The sequence below is a fragment of the Phacochoerus africanus genome, chromosome 4 (genome assembly GCF_016906955.1).
Source record: "Phacochoerus africanus isolate WHEZ1 chromosome 4, ROS_Pafr_v1, whole genome shotgun sequence".
NCBI lineage: Eukaryota > Metazoa > Chordata > Mammalia > Artiodactyla > Suidae > Phacochoerus > Phacochoerus africanus.
The window spans coordinates 80642976-80660578 of record NC_062547.1 but is presented as its reverse complement, the minus strand read 5'-3'; the positions used below and the strand labels follow the sequence as shown (position 1 = coordinate 80660578).

General features: G+C 49.7%; 1 protein-coding gene across 1 annotated transcript; it reads right to left on the bottom strand.

The window, feature by feature from the left end:
* Window positions 1–172: 172 nt before the first annotated feature.
* F12 (coagulation factor XII) lies at window positions 173–17445 on the bottom strand. Its single transcript, XM_047777993.1, has 16 exons — window positions 17346–17445; window positions 9745–9862; window positions 8959–9087; window positions 8545–8602; window positions 4537–4636; window positions 3810–3880; window positions 3424–3534; window positions 3159–3290; window positions 2917–3021; window positions 2599–2764; window positions 2277–2491; window positions 1942–2173; window positions 1526–1662; window positions 1282–1431; window positions 592–740; window positions 173–501 (listed from the first exon to the last, which is right to left on the bottom strand). Exons 3-16 carry the CDS (start codon window positions 9013–9015, stop codon window positions 334–336), a joined length of 1851 nt encoding a protein of 616 aa, XP_047633949.1. The 5' UTR covers window positions 9016–9087; window positions 9745–9862; window positions 17346–17445; the 3' UTR covers window positions 173–333.
* Window positions 17446–17603: the final 158 nt, after the last annotated feature.

Genomic DNA, 17603 nt, shown 5'->3' with positions numbered 1-17603 from the left:
GGGCTTGGTACACAGTGCGGCTCAGCAAACGTCAGCTGGACATGAATCTAAATCTTGTATAAGATATCAAAAGATTCCATGTTCTCTGAGGGGATGTGGAGAAGTTGAGCATCGGTTTACAGTCTTGGCATTTCCCAAAGGGGCCTCTGAAGAGTTAGCTGTGCCTTTCAAGCATCTTCAAAAGCACTTTATTGAGTGCGTATGACATTCCTGGAGCCAGCCGGGCTGGCAGCGCTGGGGGGAATAGAACACAATACTTGCTGTCCATAATCACGCCCCAGCCACCTTTCCATTCCAGAACTGCCCAGAAGGGAAAGACGAGTCCCTGGGAGGTCAGGAAGTGGTGTGCTCCTGGATCCAGGCCAAGTATTTGGCCACGTCCGTGTACACACCAGGCTTGAGGCGGTCGCCACAACCTGAGCCCCAACTGACGATGCCTCTCAGGACGAGCTGGCGCTCTGCGGTTTCGTCTTCACACACCAGAGGGCCACCGGAGTCACCCTGGGTCGAGGACACGCGGCTCAGTGCCCTTGGCTTGGGGTCTGGACTTGCCCGGGTTGGGGGAGGGCGCCAATCAGGCGGAGGGCTCACCTGGCACGCGTCGGTGCCGCCTTCGAGGAAACCAGCGCAGAGCATGCCGGGAGTGAAAGCGGCTCCGTGCACGTCCGTGGCAGAGCAGCGCTCCGGACTAATGAGCGGCACCTGAGCCTCCTGCAGGAAACTGGAATATTCCTCCGCCCCTGCAAACCAAGGGCGCCTTCCTCACATCCCTCCCGACTCCGCTCGCTGTCCAGGCCACGGACCCGGCTGTGTCAGGCTCTTCTAAACCCTGCTAATCTCCTGCTTTCCGCAGAAATCCCCAGAGGGAGGGAGTTGCTTTTAACACCATTTCATAGACGAGAAAACTGAGGCCAGAGAGGAGCAGGGATGTGAATGGACCAGGTGGAAGCAGGGTGGCTTTGGAACCCCACCCCTACTTCCCATCCACTGTCTCAAAACCCTGCTCCCCAACCTGCCCACCCACTGCTCCAGCGCGGGTCGGGCGTCCTAATTAGCCCTTGCAGCCCAGTGCCTAGAGAAAATCAAGTGTGATTCTCCTGGTACTTTTCAAGCGATTTGGGGACCCCCCCCAACAGTGAACCAAGCCTTTGTAGAAGACTGCAGAGACGACGGCCCTGAACAACCCACCAGGTCAGCCCCATCTGTCCCTGGTGGTACTCGGGCTTCCCTTGGCTACTCTGGTGGCCAGAAGTCTCCCTCCCGACCCAGCCGTTCTAATACCTTCGAACTGATGGCCCCAGCCGGCCACCTCGCAGAGCGCGCCTTCGGGTTCGGCGGAGCTGGCGACACTTCTTGGCAGGCATACCGGCTGAACGAAAGGCGACGGGTGTGCGCAGCAGCCGTCCGCTGTCTCCTTCAGGCGTACCAGAGCTAACCCAGCCCGGGAGGAGGGTGAGCCCGGGATGCTGGGACTTCGGAGCCCTGCCCACCTTTCCTCTGATCCCCGCGGGGCGCCCCCACGCACCCAGGTCGTGCTGGTAGGTCTCGGGTGAGTAGGACTCGTGCAGGCGGTAGGAGCGCACTGCCAGCGTTTGGCACTGCTCACAACTCTGATTATGGCGGTCCTGGCCGAGCACCACAGTCAGCTCCTCCGGCGCCGGTCTGCGGGCAGGGTTGGAAAAAGGAAGAGCGCTCATTGCGGGCCACAAGCATCCTCCGGAAACCCCTTCTTCCCAGCCCCTTCTTGCGTTTCAGCTTTCTTCTGGGGAGCCCCTCCTAGGGTTTCAGCTTCCTCCTGGGGAGCTCTGAAAGGGAGAAGAGGGAAAGGTGGAGCAGGGACGCGGGGAGGTAGGGCATGTGTTTGGGTATAGCAAGGAAGCTGGCACAGAGGAGAGACGCGCTAGGGATCCCGGGCCGGGAACTGAGCGCGTGGGCACTCGCCGGTTCTGCAGGCAGTGAGCCGCGGTCAGCACCCAACAGGGAGCGATGAGACTGCCTGCGCAGAAATTTTGACCCCAGTACAGCGCGGTGATGTAGGGGTGCGCCCCGGGGAGAGCCACCAGTCCCCCGACGATGCGGTTCAGAGAAGACAGCCGTTTGCGGAGTCGCTGTCCGCAGCCCACCAGGCCCGCGCTGAGCAGAGGACCACGCGGCTCCGGCGGCGCGCACCAGGCTGTAGGAGGAACATAGGCTGAGCACAGGGAGACCCACCATCGGTTGGAATGTAGCTCGCCCTGCGCCCTCTCCGCGCCGACTTCTTAACCCTTCCCAACTACCTGAGGTCAGGTTTTGAGACGGGGTCTGGGTCGTGGGCTGAGGCTCCCGCGAGAGAAAGGACGAGTCCTGGTGCTCGGAGGGGCTCTGGGTCGGAGTAAGGATTGGGGGCGCTTCCCCGATAGGAGCCTGGCAGCGTGCCAGGCGGCAATATTGCCAGCTCAGTTGGTCGCCTCTCCAAACGAAGCACCACGGGCGGGTGTCGTTGTCCGGGTTCCTGTGACCACAGTTGGGGATGGGGTGTGTGAGGCGCTGTTAGAGCATGAGAAGCCCAAATGGCCCTGAGGCGGAGGGGGATGCCCAGCCTGGCTCCACCCGGCCCACCGGCAGAAGGCATGGTCGCCCAGTCCCCAGTTCAGAGCTTGCTCTGCGGTCATGTTCCAGTAGGTGGCCTCCGAGGCCCACGGCTGACAGGGTGCTCCCGAGAGCGTAGTCTGGGCCATGCCGCGGTAGCTGAGCCCCCGGTCACTGTAGCACCTCTCCTTGAGGTCTGGAGAGAGTAAAGGCTCCCTGCAGCTAAGTGATGGTTTGGTTTCCCACCTCCTTCCGCCTTCTCACCCAATCCTCCAGTCTCCCTCCTTGCTCTCCACAAGCCCTTCCCCTGTGGGGTGGGGCTTCTGCTTCTCCCAGACCCTGACTCACCCACGTCACACAGACGTCCTGCATAGCCAGTGGGGCAACGACACAGGCGGTGGCCCTCAGTCTGCAGGCAGCTGCCCCCATTGAGACACGGGTTGGTGCTGCAGACTGGGAGAACATGCATGTTGGCCCACCCCCAGGCCCAAAGCCCCATAGAGAGCTGCCTCTTAAACTGGCACTCCACCTGGCTTCTCTTCCCCACCTTCCTCCCTCCTCCCTGTCCATCTCCCCACCAATCCACTCACCCTGGCTGGCCACTGGCTTGCATTGGGCCTTAGGACCTTTGCACTGGCACTTGGACACACCTGCAGGCTCAAACCTATGCCATATTTCATTCTCTTGAAAGAACTGGAGGAACTGGGGCTCGAAGCACTTCTCTGGTGACAAAGCAATGGGTTAGCCTCGGGAGGGTTTTGGACCAGGCCAAGCCTCTGGGAATCCACTGGACCTCTTCAGTAGGCCCATGGCCACCCCTGCTCCCCAGCGCCCCCAGCTTCAGCATCTCCTTACCTTTCTGACAGTGCTTCCCAGTGAAGTGATCTGGACAGATGCAGTGTGGGCCATTTGGCATGTTCACACAGGTCCCTCCTTTCTGGCAGGGGTTGCCTTTGCTGCAGTGGTCTGTGAGATGGACAGTGGGGGAAAGAGTGAGGGACCTGAGTCAGACAGACAGGGGCCAAGTCCCAAACCTGCTTGTCTTGTGAGCTTGGCCTCCCAAAGTTGAGGAGTCTACCAACCTGCAAAATGGGGCCAGCCCCTCTTAGAACCTTTCCCTCTGGAGGGAGGGAAAGGGCTAGGTGGGCCCAGAATCCCAGGTGTTTAGGGTCTGATGATACCCAGGAGAGTAGCTACGGGTAATGAAAAGGCCCTGAGCCACCCCAAAGGTTGTGTGGCACCTTTCACTTTCATGGGCTCCAGGCAGTATGCCCATTGCTGGTCCTTCTCGAAGTTGGGGGTTGTAGCACACCTGCATGAAAGACATAAACCTTAAGTCATGGAAACAACCCAAGTGCCCATCAACAGATGATTGGTTTAAGAAGATGTGGTGTATTTGTGTGTATGTATATATATACACACTACATACATATGTGATGGGATATTACTTAGTCATAAAAAAGAATGAAATATTGTCATTTACAGCAACATGAATGGACCTAAGGAATATCATACTAAGACAAATATAATATGATATCACATATATGGAATCTAAAAAATAATGCAAATGAATCTATATACAAAACAGAAACAGATGCACAAACTTCTCGTTACCAAAGGGTAAAGGGAGGTAGAGAGGAGTATGGGATCAACAGATACAAACTATTGTACATATACTAGATAAAAAGGATTTACTATATAACAGGGATTTACTATATAATATGAGGAACTATATTCAGTATCTTGTAATAACTGTAATGGAAAATAATCTGAAAAAAAGTGTACATAACTGAATCACCTTGTTGTATACCTGAAACTAACAGAGAGAGAGAGATGAGGCTTCCTTGCCCAGGGGCTGGCCTGCCCTCCCCTATCACAGCCCCCTTTCTCCAAGCAGGGTTCCTTGGGAAGAAGGATAGAGTCCACCTCCCCCAGGCCCCTGCTCCAACCCCTTCCAGGTAGTCTTACCAGGGTCGGGGGCCACGCTGGCCTCTTTGGATGCACTTGTAATACAGCTGCCGGCGGTACTGGAAGGGGAAGTGACAGGGCTCCCCCGTGACGGTGAGAACTGCAGGGATAACATACTCCTTGATGACTTTCCCCGAGCCCCACTGCCCAGGTACCATCCCTCGGGGTCTGGGTGGAGAAGCATAGACCTTTGAAAAGATTACTGTGCCTTTAAGGCCACAGCCTGCTTAAGAGTTGGGTTCTAGAGTCAGATATTGGAGTGGACACTTGACTCCACCACCTACTACCTGTGTGACCTTGGGCAAGTCTGCAGCCCCCAGGCCTAGAAGAGTGCTTGCCACAAAGTAGGTACTTAATGAATACTTACTGAATATTGAAGTCACTTGACCACTCTGAGCCTTAGTTTCCTCATCTGTAAAATGGCCATAATAATACAGAGTACAGGAGTTCCCATTGTGGCTCAGTGGGTTAAGAATATGACTAGTAGCCATGAAGATTTGAGTTGGATCCCTGGGCTAGCTCAGTGGGTTAAGAATCCAGCATTGCCACAAACTGCAGGGTAGGTCGCAGATGCGTCTTGGATCTGGCATTGCTGTGGCTGTGGCATAGGCCTTAGCTGCAGCTCCAACTGGCCCCCTAACCTGGGAACTTCCATATGTTGCAGGTATGGCCCTAAAAAGAAGATAAGTAAGTAAATGAATAAAACAGAGTACAGTTGAAGGTTGTCAGTTTTGCAGGATGAAAAGAATTCTGGAGAAGGGTGGTGGTAATGATTACACAGCAATATGTGTGTATTAATACCACTGCACAGCAAACTTAAAAAAGGTTGAGATAGTACATTTTATGTCATATGTATATTACCACAATAAAAAAACTTAATGATATATATTTATTAATACAGAAAGGTGTGCATAATTTTTAAATTAAAACCCAGCATGTTAGGGAGTTCCCTTGTGGTGCCATGGGTTAAAGATTTGGTGTTGTCACTGCAGTGGCTTGGGTTGCTTCTATGGCATGGGTTCAGTCCCTGGCCCAAGAATTTCCACATGACACAGGTGCAGCAAAAATCCCTCAGCATGTTAGTATGGTTCTATTTTTGTACAAATATATTTACATAGGCATAAAGAAGAAATCTAGAGACAAATCTCCAAAATTTGTAAAAGTGGTTTTTGGAAGATAATGGATTAGGGGTTACTTTTCCTTCATTTCTATTTCTGTAGCTTTTAAAGTTTTTACAATAAAATATTTCTATTATAATTTTATTTTTACTCTTTTTTTTTCTTTTTTGGACACCCTGAGACACATGGAGATCTTGGGCCAAGAGTCAGAGCCAAGCTACAGTTGCCACCTACGCCTCAGCTCTTGCAACACAGAATCCTTTAACTCACTGTGCCAGGCCAGGAATCGAACCTTCATCTTGGCACTGAAGAGACACCACTAATCCTTCTGTGCCACAGCAGGAACTCCTGCTATTATAATTTTTAAAAAATCATAGTCGAGCCTCATTATTCAGATTCTGAATTTTCTGCCCTTCTTGCTGAAATTTATTTGTAACCTCAAACCAAAGCTCAAGGTGCTTTCACAGTCATTTGTGGACATGTGCAGAGTGGTGACAAATTTGAGTCACCTGAAGTACACATTCCCAGCTAAGGTCAAACAAGGTGACACCATGCTTCTTGTTTCAGCTCCTGTTATAAACAAGTGTTATTTTCACACCCTATTTAGTGACACTTTTTTTTCCCCAAATTGTGTGCTTTTGGTACATGCTTTTGCTGTTGAAAATGACCCCCAGATAGAGTGCTGAAGTGCTGTCCAGTGCAAGAGGGCCATGATGTGCCTTAGGAGAATATTTGTGTGTTACGTAAGCTTTGTTCAGGCATGAGCAATAGTGCTGCTGGCAGTGAGCTCAATATCAATGAATAAACAATATATATTAAGCAAAGTGTCATTAAAGAGAATCACACATGAAAACAAGGTTATATATTGATGAGATTGATGAAAATGTTGTGACCAGAACTCACAAGAAGCTAACCCTATATTTCCTCTAGGAACAACAGTTCCATTTTTGCTAATTCAGTGAGTTTTGTTTGTTTGTTTTAGGGCTGCAAATGTGGCATAAGTTCCCAGGCTAGGGGTTGAATTGGAGCTGCAGCTGCCTACCACAGCCACAGCAACACAGGATCTGAATCACATCTGTGACCTACACCACAGCTCATGGCAGCGCCAGATCTGTAACCCACTGAGCCGAGCCAGGGATTGAAACCACGTCCTCGTGGAAACTAGTTGGTTTCATTATCATTGAGCCACAATGGGAATTCCAGCTAATTTAGTGTTCTTAGTGACTTTATAGAACATGGCTACCACAAATAATAAGAATTGACTCTATTGACTTCAGAGAAGCCTTGTGAAACTTAAATGAAATCGTGTCTATAAAACACTCATACAGAGTCTGGCACATAGTACTTGATCAGTATACATTAGCTGCTATTTTGTTGTTAAAAGCACAGTGGCACTTGCACTAAAGACCAAATCAGCAGGACGATAAGGAAGAGAGAAGGGTCTGAGATGGACTTTTAAGATGCAAATGGAATGGACACAGAGGAGGGCCCTAAATTGATGGTTTTAGGCAAGATCCAGGCAGCTAGATTGGGTCAGGCTAGAGGGAGGAGTGCAGTATGGCTGTGTGTGGAGTGCTGGCTGTGCTTGGCCTGAGGGCCGTGTTAAGGGGCTGGGTCTGATCCCACCAAGCCAGGATCAATCTAGTTCACAACTTTAGGTAAATATTTAGTGCCCTAGCAGGATAAAGGCAATGGGGAGCTAAGGCAGGGGCGAGATGGCAGACATCCCCTATCTAAAGGGAGCTTGATAATAAAAGCCTATATATATTTTTTTTTAATTATTTATTTATTATTTTTTTTAGGGCTGCACCTGAGGCATATGGAAGTTCCCAGGCTAGGGGTCAGATCAGAGGTGCAATTTCCAGCCTATGCCACAACCACAGAAACAGCAACATTGAATCTGAGCTGCACTTGTGACCTGTGCTACAGCTTGTGACACATGCCACAGCTTGCAGCAATGCTGGATCCTTAACTCACCGAGCGAAGCCAGGGATCGAACCCACACACTCGTGGATTCTAGTCAGTTTCTTAACCCGCTGGGCCACAGGGGAACTCCAAAACCAATATATTTTATTTTATTTATTTTTTGTTTTGCTTTTTAGGGTCACATCCACAGCATATGGAGTTTCCCAGGCTAGGGGTCCAATCAGAGCTACAGCTGCCGGCCTGTACCACAGTCACAGCAACCCTGAATCCGAGCCGCATCTGAGACCTACACCACAGCTCACGGCAACACCAGATTCTTAACCCACTAAGCGAGGCCAGGGATCGAACCCGCAACCTCATGGTTCCTAGTTGGATTCATTTCCACTGTGCTACAACAGGAACTCCTTTTTTTCCCCAGTATATTTTAAGCATTTGCCATGCATCATACTAGACTGAGTGCCTCACCAGGGTTAATGACTCATTTCTCCTTCTTCACAATCCTAAGAGTTTTACTTTTACCAGCCTGGCTTTACAGATGGGGAAATTGAAGCTTGGAGAGGTCAAGTCACTGGCCCAGAGTTGCCCAGCACATAGGTGGCACAGATGGGGTTCAGAGGCATTGGGGTTCTGTGGCGCTGCTCTTAATCCCTCCTTGTCCATCAAGGGCCCTCATGAAACTGAGGGAGTCTGGCAGGTGCTGGATCAAGGCACTCAGATACAGCCCCAGTCCCACTCTCAAGGAGCCCATAGCTGACTCTCTGGGTCCCCAGCATGCATGCGCACAAGACCTGGCACATAGTAGGCCCTGAAGTCGGAATGCTGGCCAGGCAACTCTGGGGGCAAGAGTAAAGAGTGTCCAGGCTCCCCATCCTCATTCCAAGGACTGGAGACTGATCATCAGCGTGCTCCCCACTGTATTCATCCCTGTCCAAGGGTCTCTCACGAGGTGGACCAGCCCACTTACCCACTGTGTGCTCACTCGCCATGACCTTATGCTTCCTGGGGTCTTTCCAAGGTGGAATCTACAGGGCAGAAAAGAGAGCAGGGAATTTACCCAGGACGAAAAGGCCTGCCCTGATCCCATGCTGGTTCCCAGCTTCCTCTCACAGCCCAGAAACACAGAAGGCCTGGATCCTTCCTGTTCCCACTGTCTCCTCAAGGTGACAAGAAATGTAGGCCACGTCCTCATATCCACCAGCACCAGCTGTCTCTCTCCCTTCCACCTGGGCCTTATGGGCTGGTCTCATCTTTCCAAACAGGCCTTCCAATCACCTGGACTAAAAGGTCATGGGAATAGACCAAGGCCAAGACTGGGATAGGGACTCCCCCACCCCCAGAGCCATCCCAGGACAAACCTCCTGGTTCCCACAGCCCTTACCAAAAGCGCTGACTCCAGGCTCACCAGCAGGATCCCCAAGAGCAGCAGAGCCCTCATGGCGTCTGTCGGTTGGTTCAACCACTTGCCCAGGTGTCCAGATCAATAGAACTGGTCAAAGGTCCCTGAGGCCTGAGAAGCAGAGATTGGTCAAGTTGCCCTTCTGGGCCTGGTGGGGCACAGGCTATTTATGGAAAGCCAAGCAGTTTCTTCAGTAAGCCCCCAAGGAAGAGAAAATTGGGGGTTGGTGGGTTGGAGTAGCTAATAAGGAACAGCATCTCCCCTGCTTTCCAAGATAGTGGAGATGGAAGAAAGGGGTGCCTTTCTTATGTTCCAGGTCCTATTGGGGAACAAGGAAGTTAAAGAAATCCAACAGAAGCTCACTACTTGAGGAAACTTGTAGTCCATGGGGGAGTATATTTGTTTTCTATTGCTCCCTAAAATTAACCACAAACTTTGTGGCTTAAAACAATACCCATTTATTTGTTCACCAATCTGTAGGTCAAAAGTCCAGCACTGGGTGACTCAGTTTTCTGCTCAGGGTCTCACAAATCTGAGATCAAGGCTGAGTTCTCTAGAGGTGCTGGAGAAAAATCCCCTTCCAAGATCATTCAGGTCATTGGCAGAATTCAGTTCCTTGCCTTTGTGGGACTGAGGTCCCTGTTTTTAGCAAGCCATCAGCCAGGGCTGCCCTCAGTATCTAGAAGCTGCCTACATTTCTTGTCATAGGGCCTCTTCCATCTTCTCAGCCAACAACAGAGAATCTCCCCCACATCAATTCTCTCTTACCTGTAGAATTTCCTTTGCCAGAAAGAACCCCATTACTTAAGGGCTCTGATTAGGTCAGGCCCACCAAAGATAATCTCCCTTAATTCTGCTGGAAGAGAGGCAGACCATGGAAGACTTCCTGGAATAGAAACACAGCAATAGGAGAGCAAGGGTAGAGTCACTATTTCAACAATTGTTTTCCAGAGTTGATGTGATAGCTATTAAGACCATGATGAAACTAAAACTAGGAGTTCCCATCGTGGCACAGTGGTTAACGAACCTGACTAGGAACCATGAGGTTGCAGGTTCGATCCCTGGCCTTGCTCAGTGGGTTAAGGATCCAGCGTGGTGTAGGTCGCAGACACGGCTCAGATCCCGTGTTGTTGTGGCTGTGGCATAGGCCAGCAGCAACAGCTCCAATTAGACCCCTAGCCTGGGAACCTCCATATGCCACAGGTACAGCCCTAGAAAACGCAAAAAGACAAAAAAAAAGAAACAAACTATAAGATAGATAGATGAGCTCATTAAAGTGAAAGCACCTTCCCCAGTGTTCTCTCTCTCTCTCTCTGGCTGCACTCAGGGCATGTGGAAGTTCCTGGACCAGGGATTGAACCTGCACCACAGAAGTGATAACAGCAGGTCCTTAACCCAGTGAGTCACCAGGGAATTCCCTCAGTTCTTGATTGTACCTGAATACAGTCCAAGGCCCAGAGCTGGCCCCGTATTGGCTCCTTCCTCCTGATGAGAAGACAGCATTCCTTTCAAATGGAAGGGGCCTTTTAAACAGGTCTGCACAATGAATAGGGATTTTCAGACGGGAAAGGGAGAGAAGGGCTTCCAGGCAGAGTGAGTACTATAAATTCACAGAAGCCTGAATGCAGCATGTCAGATGAAGAATCTGGTGAGCACAGGGTGCTTTGTATGGAATGTGAGATGAGCCAAGAGGTCTGTGGGGACCAGATGTGGACATTCATGGGTATTTGGATGTTCAGCATTATTCCTCCTTCCTCTTCCTCTAGTCTCCCAGTTTCCGTTGGGGGTCATCCCTCCCCCCATTGTGTGGGAAAAGGTAACTTCCAGTGACCACCTCCTACTATGGAAGCCCAAAGGACCAGATCACTCTCTCCCTATATTAACATAGTCAGAGGTACCTAATGCGGCCAATGAGTGCTCTCTCCCAGGACTCTTAATCCTGAGCAGACCATGCAGGGATTGTGAAAAGAGTTGGAGTTGGAAGTCTGGTATTGCACAGCTGTACCCCAACCTGATAGTCCTTGCTACATGGCATAAGTCAGGATGGCTTTCAACAAAAACCAGGCCTAAGCAGTAAGGAAATTCAAATTTATCATTTCTCAACAGAAGAGGTCTAGAGTGAAAGGAATCCAAGAACAATGATTTCAGGAGTTTAGCAACATCATCAAGAACCTAAGTTCTGGAGTTCCCGTCTTGGCTCAGTGGTTAATGAACCTGACTAGGATCCATGAGGACGCAGGTTTGATCCCTGGCCTCACTCGGTGGGCTAAGGATCCAGTGTTGCCGTGAGCTGTGGTATAGGTTGCAGATGTGGCTTAGATCTGGTGTGGCTGTGGCTGTGGTTGTGGCCAGCAGCTAAATCTCCGATTTGACCCTTAGCCTGGGAACTTCTATATGCCGTGGGTCCAGCCCTAAAAAGACAAAAGACAAAAAAAAAAAAAGAACCTAAGTTCTTTCCTCTTTTTGTTTATATAGTCCTCCGTGTGCATACCTTCAGGCTGATTCCCTCATGGTCACAAGATGGCTGCCACAGCTCTAGGTATCACGTACAAACTCCAGCGAAGGGGGATTTTTCCTTCCATTAGATCCTTCCTAGAAATGAGGAAACCTTCTTCCAAAAAATCTCAAGCTGATCTCCTCTCATGGCTCAATGGCCAGAACTGGGTCTCCTAAGACTCCTAAACCAATCTCTGGCAAAGGTAAGGGAATCTCCATAACTGTCTTAGGCCAATCAACCCTGGAGCCACATCAGAGGGGTGTGAAGTAAAGTGCCCACAGGAGGAGAACTGGTACTCTGCAAACAAGGAAGGGGAGTAGTACATACATTAAGTGGACAACCACAGTGTCTGCTATAATTCCTGCTTCCTGATTCTCTCTGGTGGTCCTTAACTCCTGCCTACTTCCAAGACTATTCCTTCTAGATGATACTATGAACCACTGAGTGCATTCCCATAAAGTAAAATTCCTTTTGTTTAAGTAGCTAGAGTCATGTTCCGCTGCTCGCAGCCAAGAATTTTCACTCTCCCTTATGCCTCAAGACTAGAGCCTCTGAGGAGTTCCCATCATGGCACAGCAACGAATCCGGCTAGGAAGCATGAAGTTGCAGGTTAATCCCTGACCTCGCTCAGTAGGTTAAGGATCTGGCGTTGCTGTGAGCTGTGGTATGGGTCGCAGATGTGGCTTGGATTTTGTGTTGCTGTGGCTATGGTGTAGGCTGGCAGTTGTTATCTCCAATTGGACCCCTAGCCTGGGAATCTCCATATGCCTCAGGAGCGGCCCTAAAAAGCAAAAAAAAAAAAAAAAAAAAGAAAAGAAAAGAAAAGAAATTATTCCAGAATCTGTTTCTGTATAGCAAACCATTCCCAATTTAGTGGCATAAAACAACAACTTATTTTCTGATGAGTATTCCGGGTTGGGAATTCAGGCAGGACACAGCAGGGGTGGCTCTCTCTGCACCACAAAGCCAGGGGCCTCAGCAGGGGGTACTTGAACAGCTGGGGTTGATGGGAATGCCCAGGAGCTGGAATCGCCCAGAGACTTCTCTGCTCATCTGTCTGGTGCTCTGGGTGGGACAACTGAAAGGCTGCGCTCAGCTGGAACTGTCAACCATAGCAGAGCATGATCTACACGTGACCTGTCTATTCAACGTGGGCTTATCAGAGCTCGGTTGATGATCCTGAGGGAACATTCCAAGAGAAGCTTCTGGAGAAAATGCATTGCAAAGAACCAGGCTGTGTGGCCTTTGGTGACCTGGCCTCAGACCTCCTGTGCATCACTTCCACCATATCTGAATGATGATGAATGTCACTAAAGCCACACCAGAGGCAATCTCTCACAACAGTGTTGGACCTCCTCACCCCTCTCAGGTTAGTTGTGGCCATATGGCTGCCTTGACCAATGAAATATGAGCAGAAGTGTTATGTCGCTTTCGGGTGCAACCTTTTGGTTTTTTTTGTCTTTTTAGGGCTGCACCTGTGGCATACGGAGGTCCCCAGGCTAAGGGTCCAATCGGAGCTATAGCCACTGGCCTCCGCCACAGCCACAACACCAGATCCAAGCCGCATCTGTGACCTACACCACAGCTCACAGCAACGCCCGATCTTTAACCCACTGAGAGAGGCCAGGAATCGAACCTGTGTCCTCACTGATACTAGTCAGATTCATTTTCGATGAGCCACAATGGGAACTCCCCCTTTTTTTCTTTTTAAGGCTACACTGGTGACATATGGAAGTTCCTAGGCGAGGGGTCGAAGTGGAGCTGCAACCTACGCCACAGCCACAGATCTGAGCTGCATCTTCAATCTACACCACAGTTTGTAGCAACACTGGATCCTTTTCCCCCTGAGCCACAGTGGGAACTCCATTAGGTGCAAGCTTTAAGAGCTACCATATGATTTATCATATTTCCTTGTATTCCTGCCATTGTAGAAGCTCAGATTGAGATGGAGTCAGGGTCCCTGAGTGGCTACTCTGAGTGAAACTTCCCCACATCCCAACAACCTGCATTGGACACAGAGTATACCTGAGAAATAAACTCTGTTTAAGTCACTGAAATTTAGGGATTGTCTGTTAGGGCAGCATAATCTAAACTAGCCTGACCTTTTTTTTTTTTTTCTTTTAAATACAACCAGTAGAAACCTTACCCATTGTTCCACGCTTTGTTTTATTCATTTAACAATAATCTTGAAGGAATTCCTTGATGGCTCAGTAGGTTAAGGGTCTGGGTTGTCACTGCTGCTGTGCAAGTTGCAGCAGCGGTGCGGGTTCGATTCCTGGTGCAGGAACTTCCACATGCCTCAGGCAGAGTCAAAACAAACTAACAGACCAAAAAACAATACATCTTGGAGATTGTTTATATCAGTTCATGAAGAGCACCCTCACACTTTCTTTCTTTATTTATATTTGGCTATGGTATGCAGTGGCTTGATGTGGGATCTCAGTTCCCAGACTAGGGATAGAACCCAGGCCACATTGGTGAAAGTGCTGAGTTCCCATTGCTGCTCAGCAGGTTAAGGACCTGAGCTGTTGTCTCTGTGAGGATGCAGTTTCAATCTCTGCCCTGGCTCAGTGGGTTAAGCATTTGGCCTTGCTGTAAGCTGCAGTGTTGGTTACAGATGTGACTCGGATCCTGTGTTGCTATGGCTATGGCATGGGCTGCAGCTTTAGCTCCAATTCAACCCCTGCCCTGGGGAACTTCCATATGCTGCTGCTGCAGCTGTAAAAAGAAAAAAAAAGTGCTGAGTCCTAACCACGAGACCACAGGGAACTCCCTAATTTTATTTATTTATCTATTTATTTATTTTTGGACCCCCACACTTTTAAAAAAACTAGGTAGGGAATTTCCTGTGTGGTGAGCACATCAGGTTAAGGATCCACCATTGCTGCATCTGGCCTGGGACCTTCCACATGCCATGGGTATGGCCAAAAAAAGAAAAAGAAAACAAGAAATAAACATTCAAAATTATATATTAACAATAAATAAATAAATAAATAAAAAGCAACATAGTATTCCTATACAGGAAAGGACCAAATCTTAACTAGTCCCTATTAAGTACAATCAGTACATTTGGAATTTCTGGACCATGCTGCAATGACCAACCTTGAACATTCATTTCTTATTTTGCTTGAGTGCAATTATATTTATAGGTTAAACCCTAGAAATGCATATGCATATGTCAGATGAATAGTGAAATATTTGCCCTTTAAAAAGGATCATCTTTGGAGTTCCTGCTGTGGCCCAATGGAAATGAATCCAACTATTATCCATAAGGATGCAGATTCGATCCCAGGCCTTGCTCAGTGGGTAGGAAAACCAGCATTGCCGTGAGCTGTGAGCTGTGGTGTAGGTGGCAGGCACCACTCGGATCCCCGGGGTGCTGTGGCTGTGGCGTAGGCCAGCAGCTATAGCTCTGATTCAACCCCTAGCCTGGGAACCTCTGTATGCTGCAGGCATGGCCCTAAAAAGCAAAGAAAAATAAATAAAAAGGATCACTTTGTCCAAAGACAGAGAATGGGTCTGAAGAGTCAGAACCTGAGAGTCATGTGTGATACCTTCCCTTCCTCACCCCAAATCAGTCGCCAAGTCTTATTTATCCCAGCTCCATGATAGCTCTAACCTGGCCACTGCCCCAGCATGGGGCATCATTCCTCTCTTTTATATTTCCTCTTCAAAGGACCTCCCACCTCTCTTACTCAGGACACGTGGCTCCAAACAATGGAGAAAATTCTGGGTAACTTGGGCAGACAAGGAATTGATTTGATGTTCTTAGGCGCTTGCTGAATCCCCTGGCCCCAGAAAGGACCTGGCTTGACCACCTCTCCTTCTTCTTCCACTGCCACCTTAATGAACCCTAAATGGGCCTCTGATGCTTCTATGTTAATCACTTGCTTTGGATTTCAAAGACCTGCTTGCAGGCATTGAAAACATGCTCCAGCTACCACGGACCTTGGAGAGTAAGTTCTGCCTCCTCTCTGATTTCCCTAGTGGAAACCAGGGCATGCCTCTGCATTTTATAGGTTTCCTCCCAAAGGGGAGGGGTGCTTAGAAGCTGGGCACCAAAACAATAGGTGTTTATAAGTCAGCCCAAGCCCCTCTCTCCCAACACTTCACCCTCACTCCAGCACATCCTCCACAGTGTGGCACGGAATAAGCAATTCTGATCAAGTTAGTCCCTAGTTTAACACACCCTGGACAGCTCCTCACTACCCTCAAAATAAAGTCCAACCTCCTTACCTAGCTTCCAAGGACCTTCCTCATCCAGGCCTCTTCAAGGCCTGAGCCTCATTTCTTGTCCCTCAAGCGCATTCCACCTTGCACCTGAAACTCTACTTCAGTGCTCTGACCAAATGCTTGAGCCCTTACTAACTTCCTCTACAGAATTTTGAATATGAACTTGCATCCAGTGGCTCTTTCCTGCTCCACTCATGTTACCTCTGAAACCTATACATTCTCACTCAACTCTTAGATCTCACTTGGACACAGCAGGCTTCACTGGGTGAAGTACCTGCCCTTTGTCCTGCTGGCCACTGGATTTCCCTTTTTCAAGGTACTTATCTTTATTCCCCAGAGTATCCTAAATCCATGCACTTTCTCCATCTCCACTGCCACCTTCTTCCAAGCCGCCGCACTCTGTCTTCTCCCAACTGCTCCCTGTGCTTCCACTCCTGGCCCCTCTAAAAGTCCATTAGCTAGAGTGATCTTTTTAAAGCATAAATCATCCTGTCTAAGGCTCCCCATTTTATTTAGGGAAAACAACAAACTCCTCATCATTGATCTACAAAGCCTTCCAGGATCTACCTAGAATCCTTGCTCCTTCATCTCATCTCAGACTATTGGGCCTTGAAACTATACAGGCCTTCTTCCTGTTCTTTGAACATATCAAACTTACTCTAGGCTCAGGGTTTTGCACTTGCTGTTGCCTGTGCTTGAAACTGTTCCCCTAGATTTTTACGTGGTTGAATCAATTCAAATGTCAACCTGAGATCATTTCTCCTCACTATTTTGTCTTGATGTCTTATCAGCACTTACCACTCCCTCAGACCATCCCACTTATTTGTTTATTTATAGGATTATCATCTTTATCCCTCTCCTAGAAGGTAGGCAGAGAGACTGGCTATCTTACTGGCACTACTGTATTCCCCAGCACCTGGCTCAGGGCCTGGCACAAGGTGCTGTTCTCTGTATTTTTGGATGAATGAATGGATAGGGATCTGAGAAGCCTAGTTGAATCTGGCTCTGCCTTACTAGCAAGTTTGGGCAAGCCTCCATTTCCTGGTGTGTGAAGTGAGAGTGGAGGGAGTAGGATGTTGAGTTAGAAGGTGTGATCAGCTGTAAAATTTCGGCCTTATTTTCTCCCAACTTTTCTGCCTAGAGCCAGCCACTAGACCTCAGCTCCCCACCTGTACAATGGGTGTGAGCTCGTCCCTACGTCTTGGGGTGGTAGAGCTGCCTTATAAGGCAGCAGAGGCCGAGGGAGGGCGAGGCCCTGTGGGTGGAGAGAAATCACAACATCCGGCTGTGGGGGTAGGGCGGGGGCGCCCGCGGTGGCCCGGACGGAGGCCGAGGAGCAGCTAGGGAGGCCCCCAGCTTTCTCTGGGCCTCTCCCCGCTTCCGATGTGCGCCCTTCAAGATGGGCCGACCCAAAAGTATACGGCCGGATACACGGCCCGAACCTGCAGGAGGCCGGCCGGGAGGAGGCCCAGAACACTAAATGCATCCCCTAAAAACCCTGGAAAAGCCAAGGCGAGCCCAAGGGACCCGGGCCACACCCACAGCTAACAGCCCAATCAGAGTGCAGTGCTAAGGCTGACCGACGCTTCCTTCATCCAATCAAGTACCAGAAGTCCAGGGCGTGACCCAGAGGACCCACCTCCGTTGTCCCAGAAGAGGGCTCGTCCCTAATTGGCAGTTCGGTATCCTACGAAGGCCCAGAAATTCGAACATAGAGGCTGAACCCCATCGCAGACCAACTAGGAAGATGTGACGTATTAAGTCCCGCCCCCCTGTTCCTTTGAACGAATCCCTGTCTCTGGGGGCGGGGGATGATGAAGAAGTTGTCTAATGGGAAGACGGCGCGGGGAGCACCCGCCCGGTTATTGGCCGAGTAAAGTAAACAGAGGGCGGGCCG

What these genes read in the sequence shown, in the direction of transcription:
- F12 (XM_047777993.1), bottom strand. Translation starts at nt 9,015, where the DNA reads ATGAGGGCTCTGCTGCTCTTGGGGATCCTGCTGGTGAGCCTGGAGTCA. An exon ending in GGCGAGTGAGCACACAGTGG is followed by an intron (nt 4,637 to 8,544) that starts GTAAGTGGGCTG and finishes TTATCCCTGCAG; the next exon opens with TTCTCACCGTCACGGGGGAG. An exon ending in CTGGGGCCATCAGTTCGAAG is followed by an intron (nt 741 to 1,281) that starts GTATTAGAACGG and finishes CTTGGTTTGCAG; the next exon opens with GGGCGGAGGAATATTCCAGT.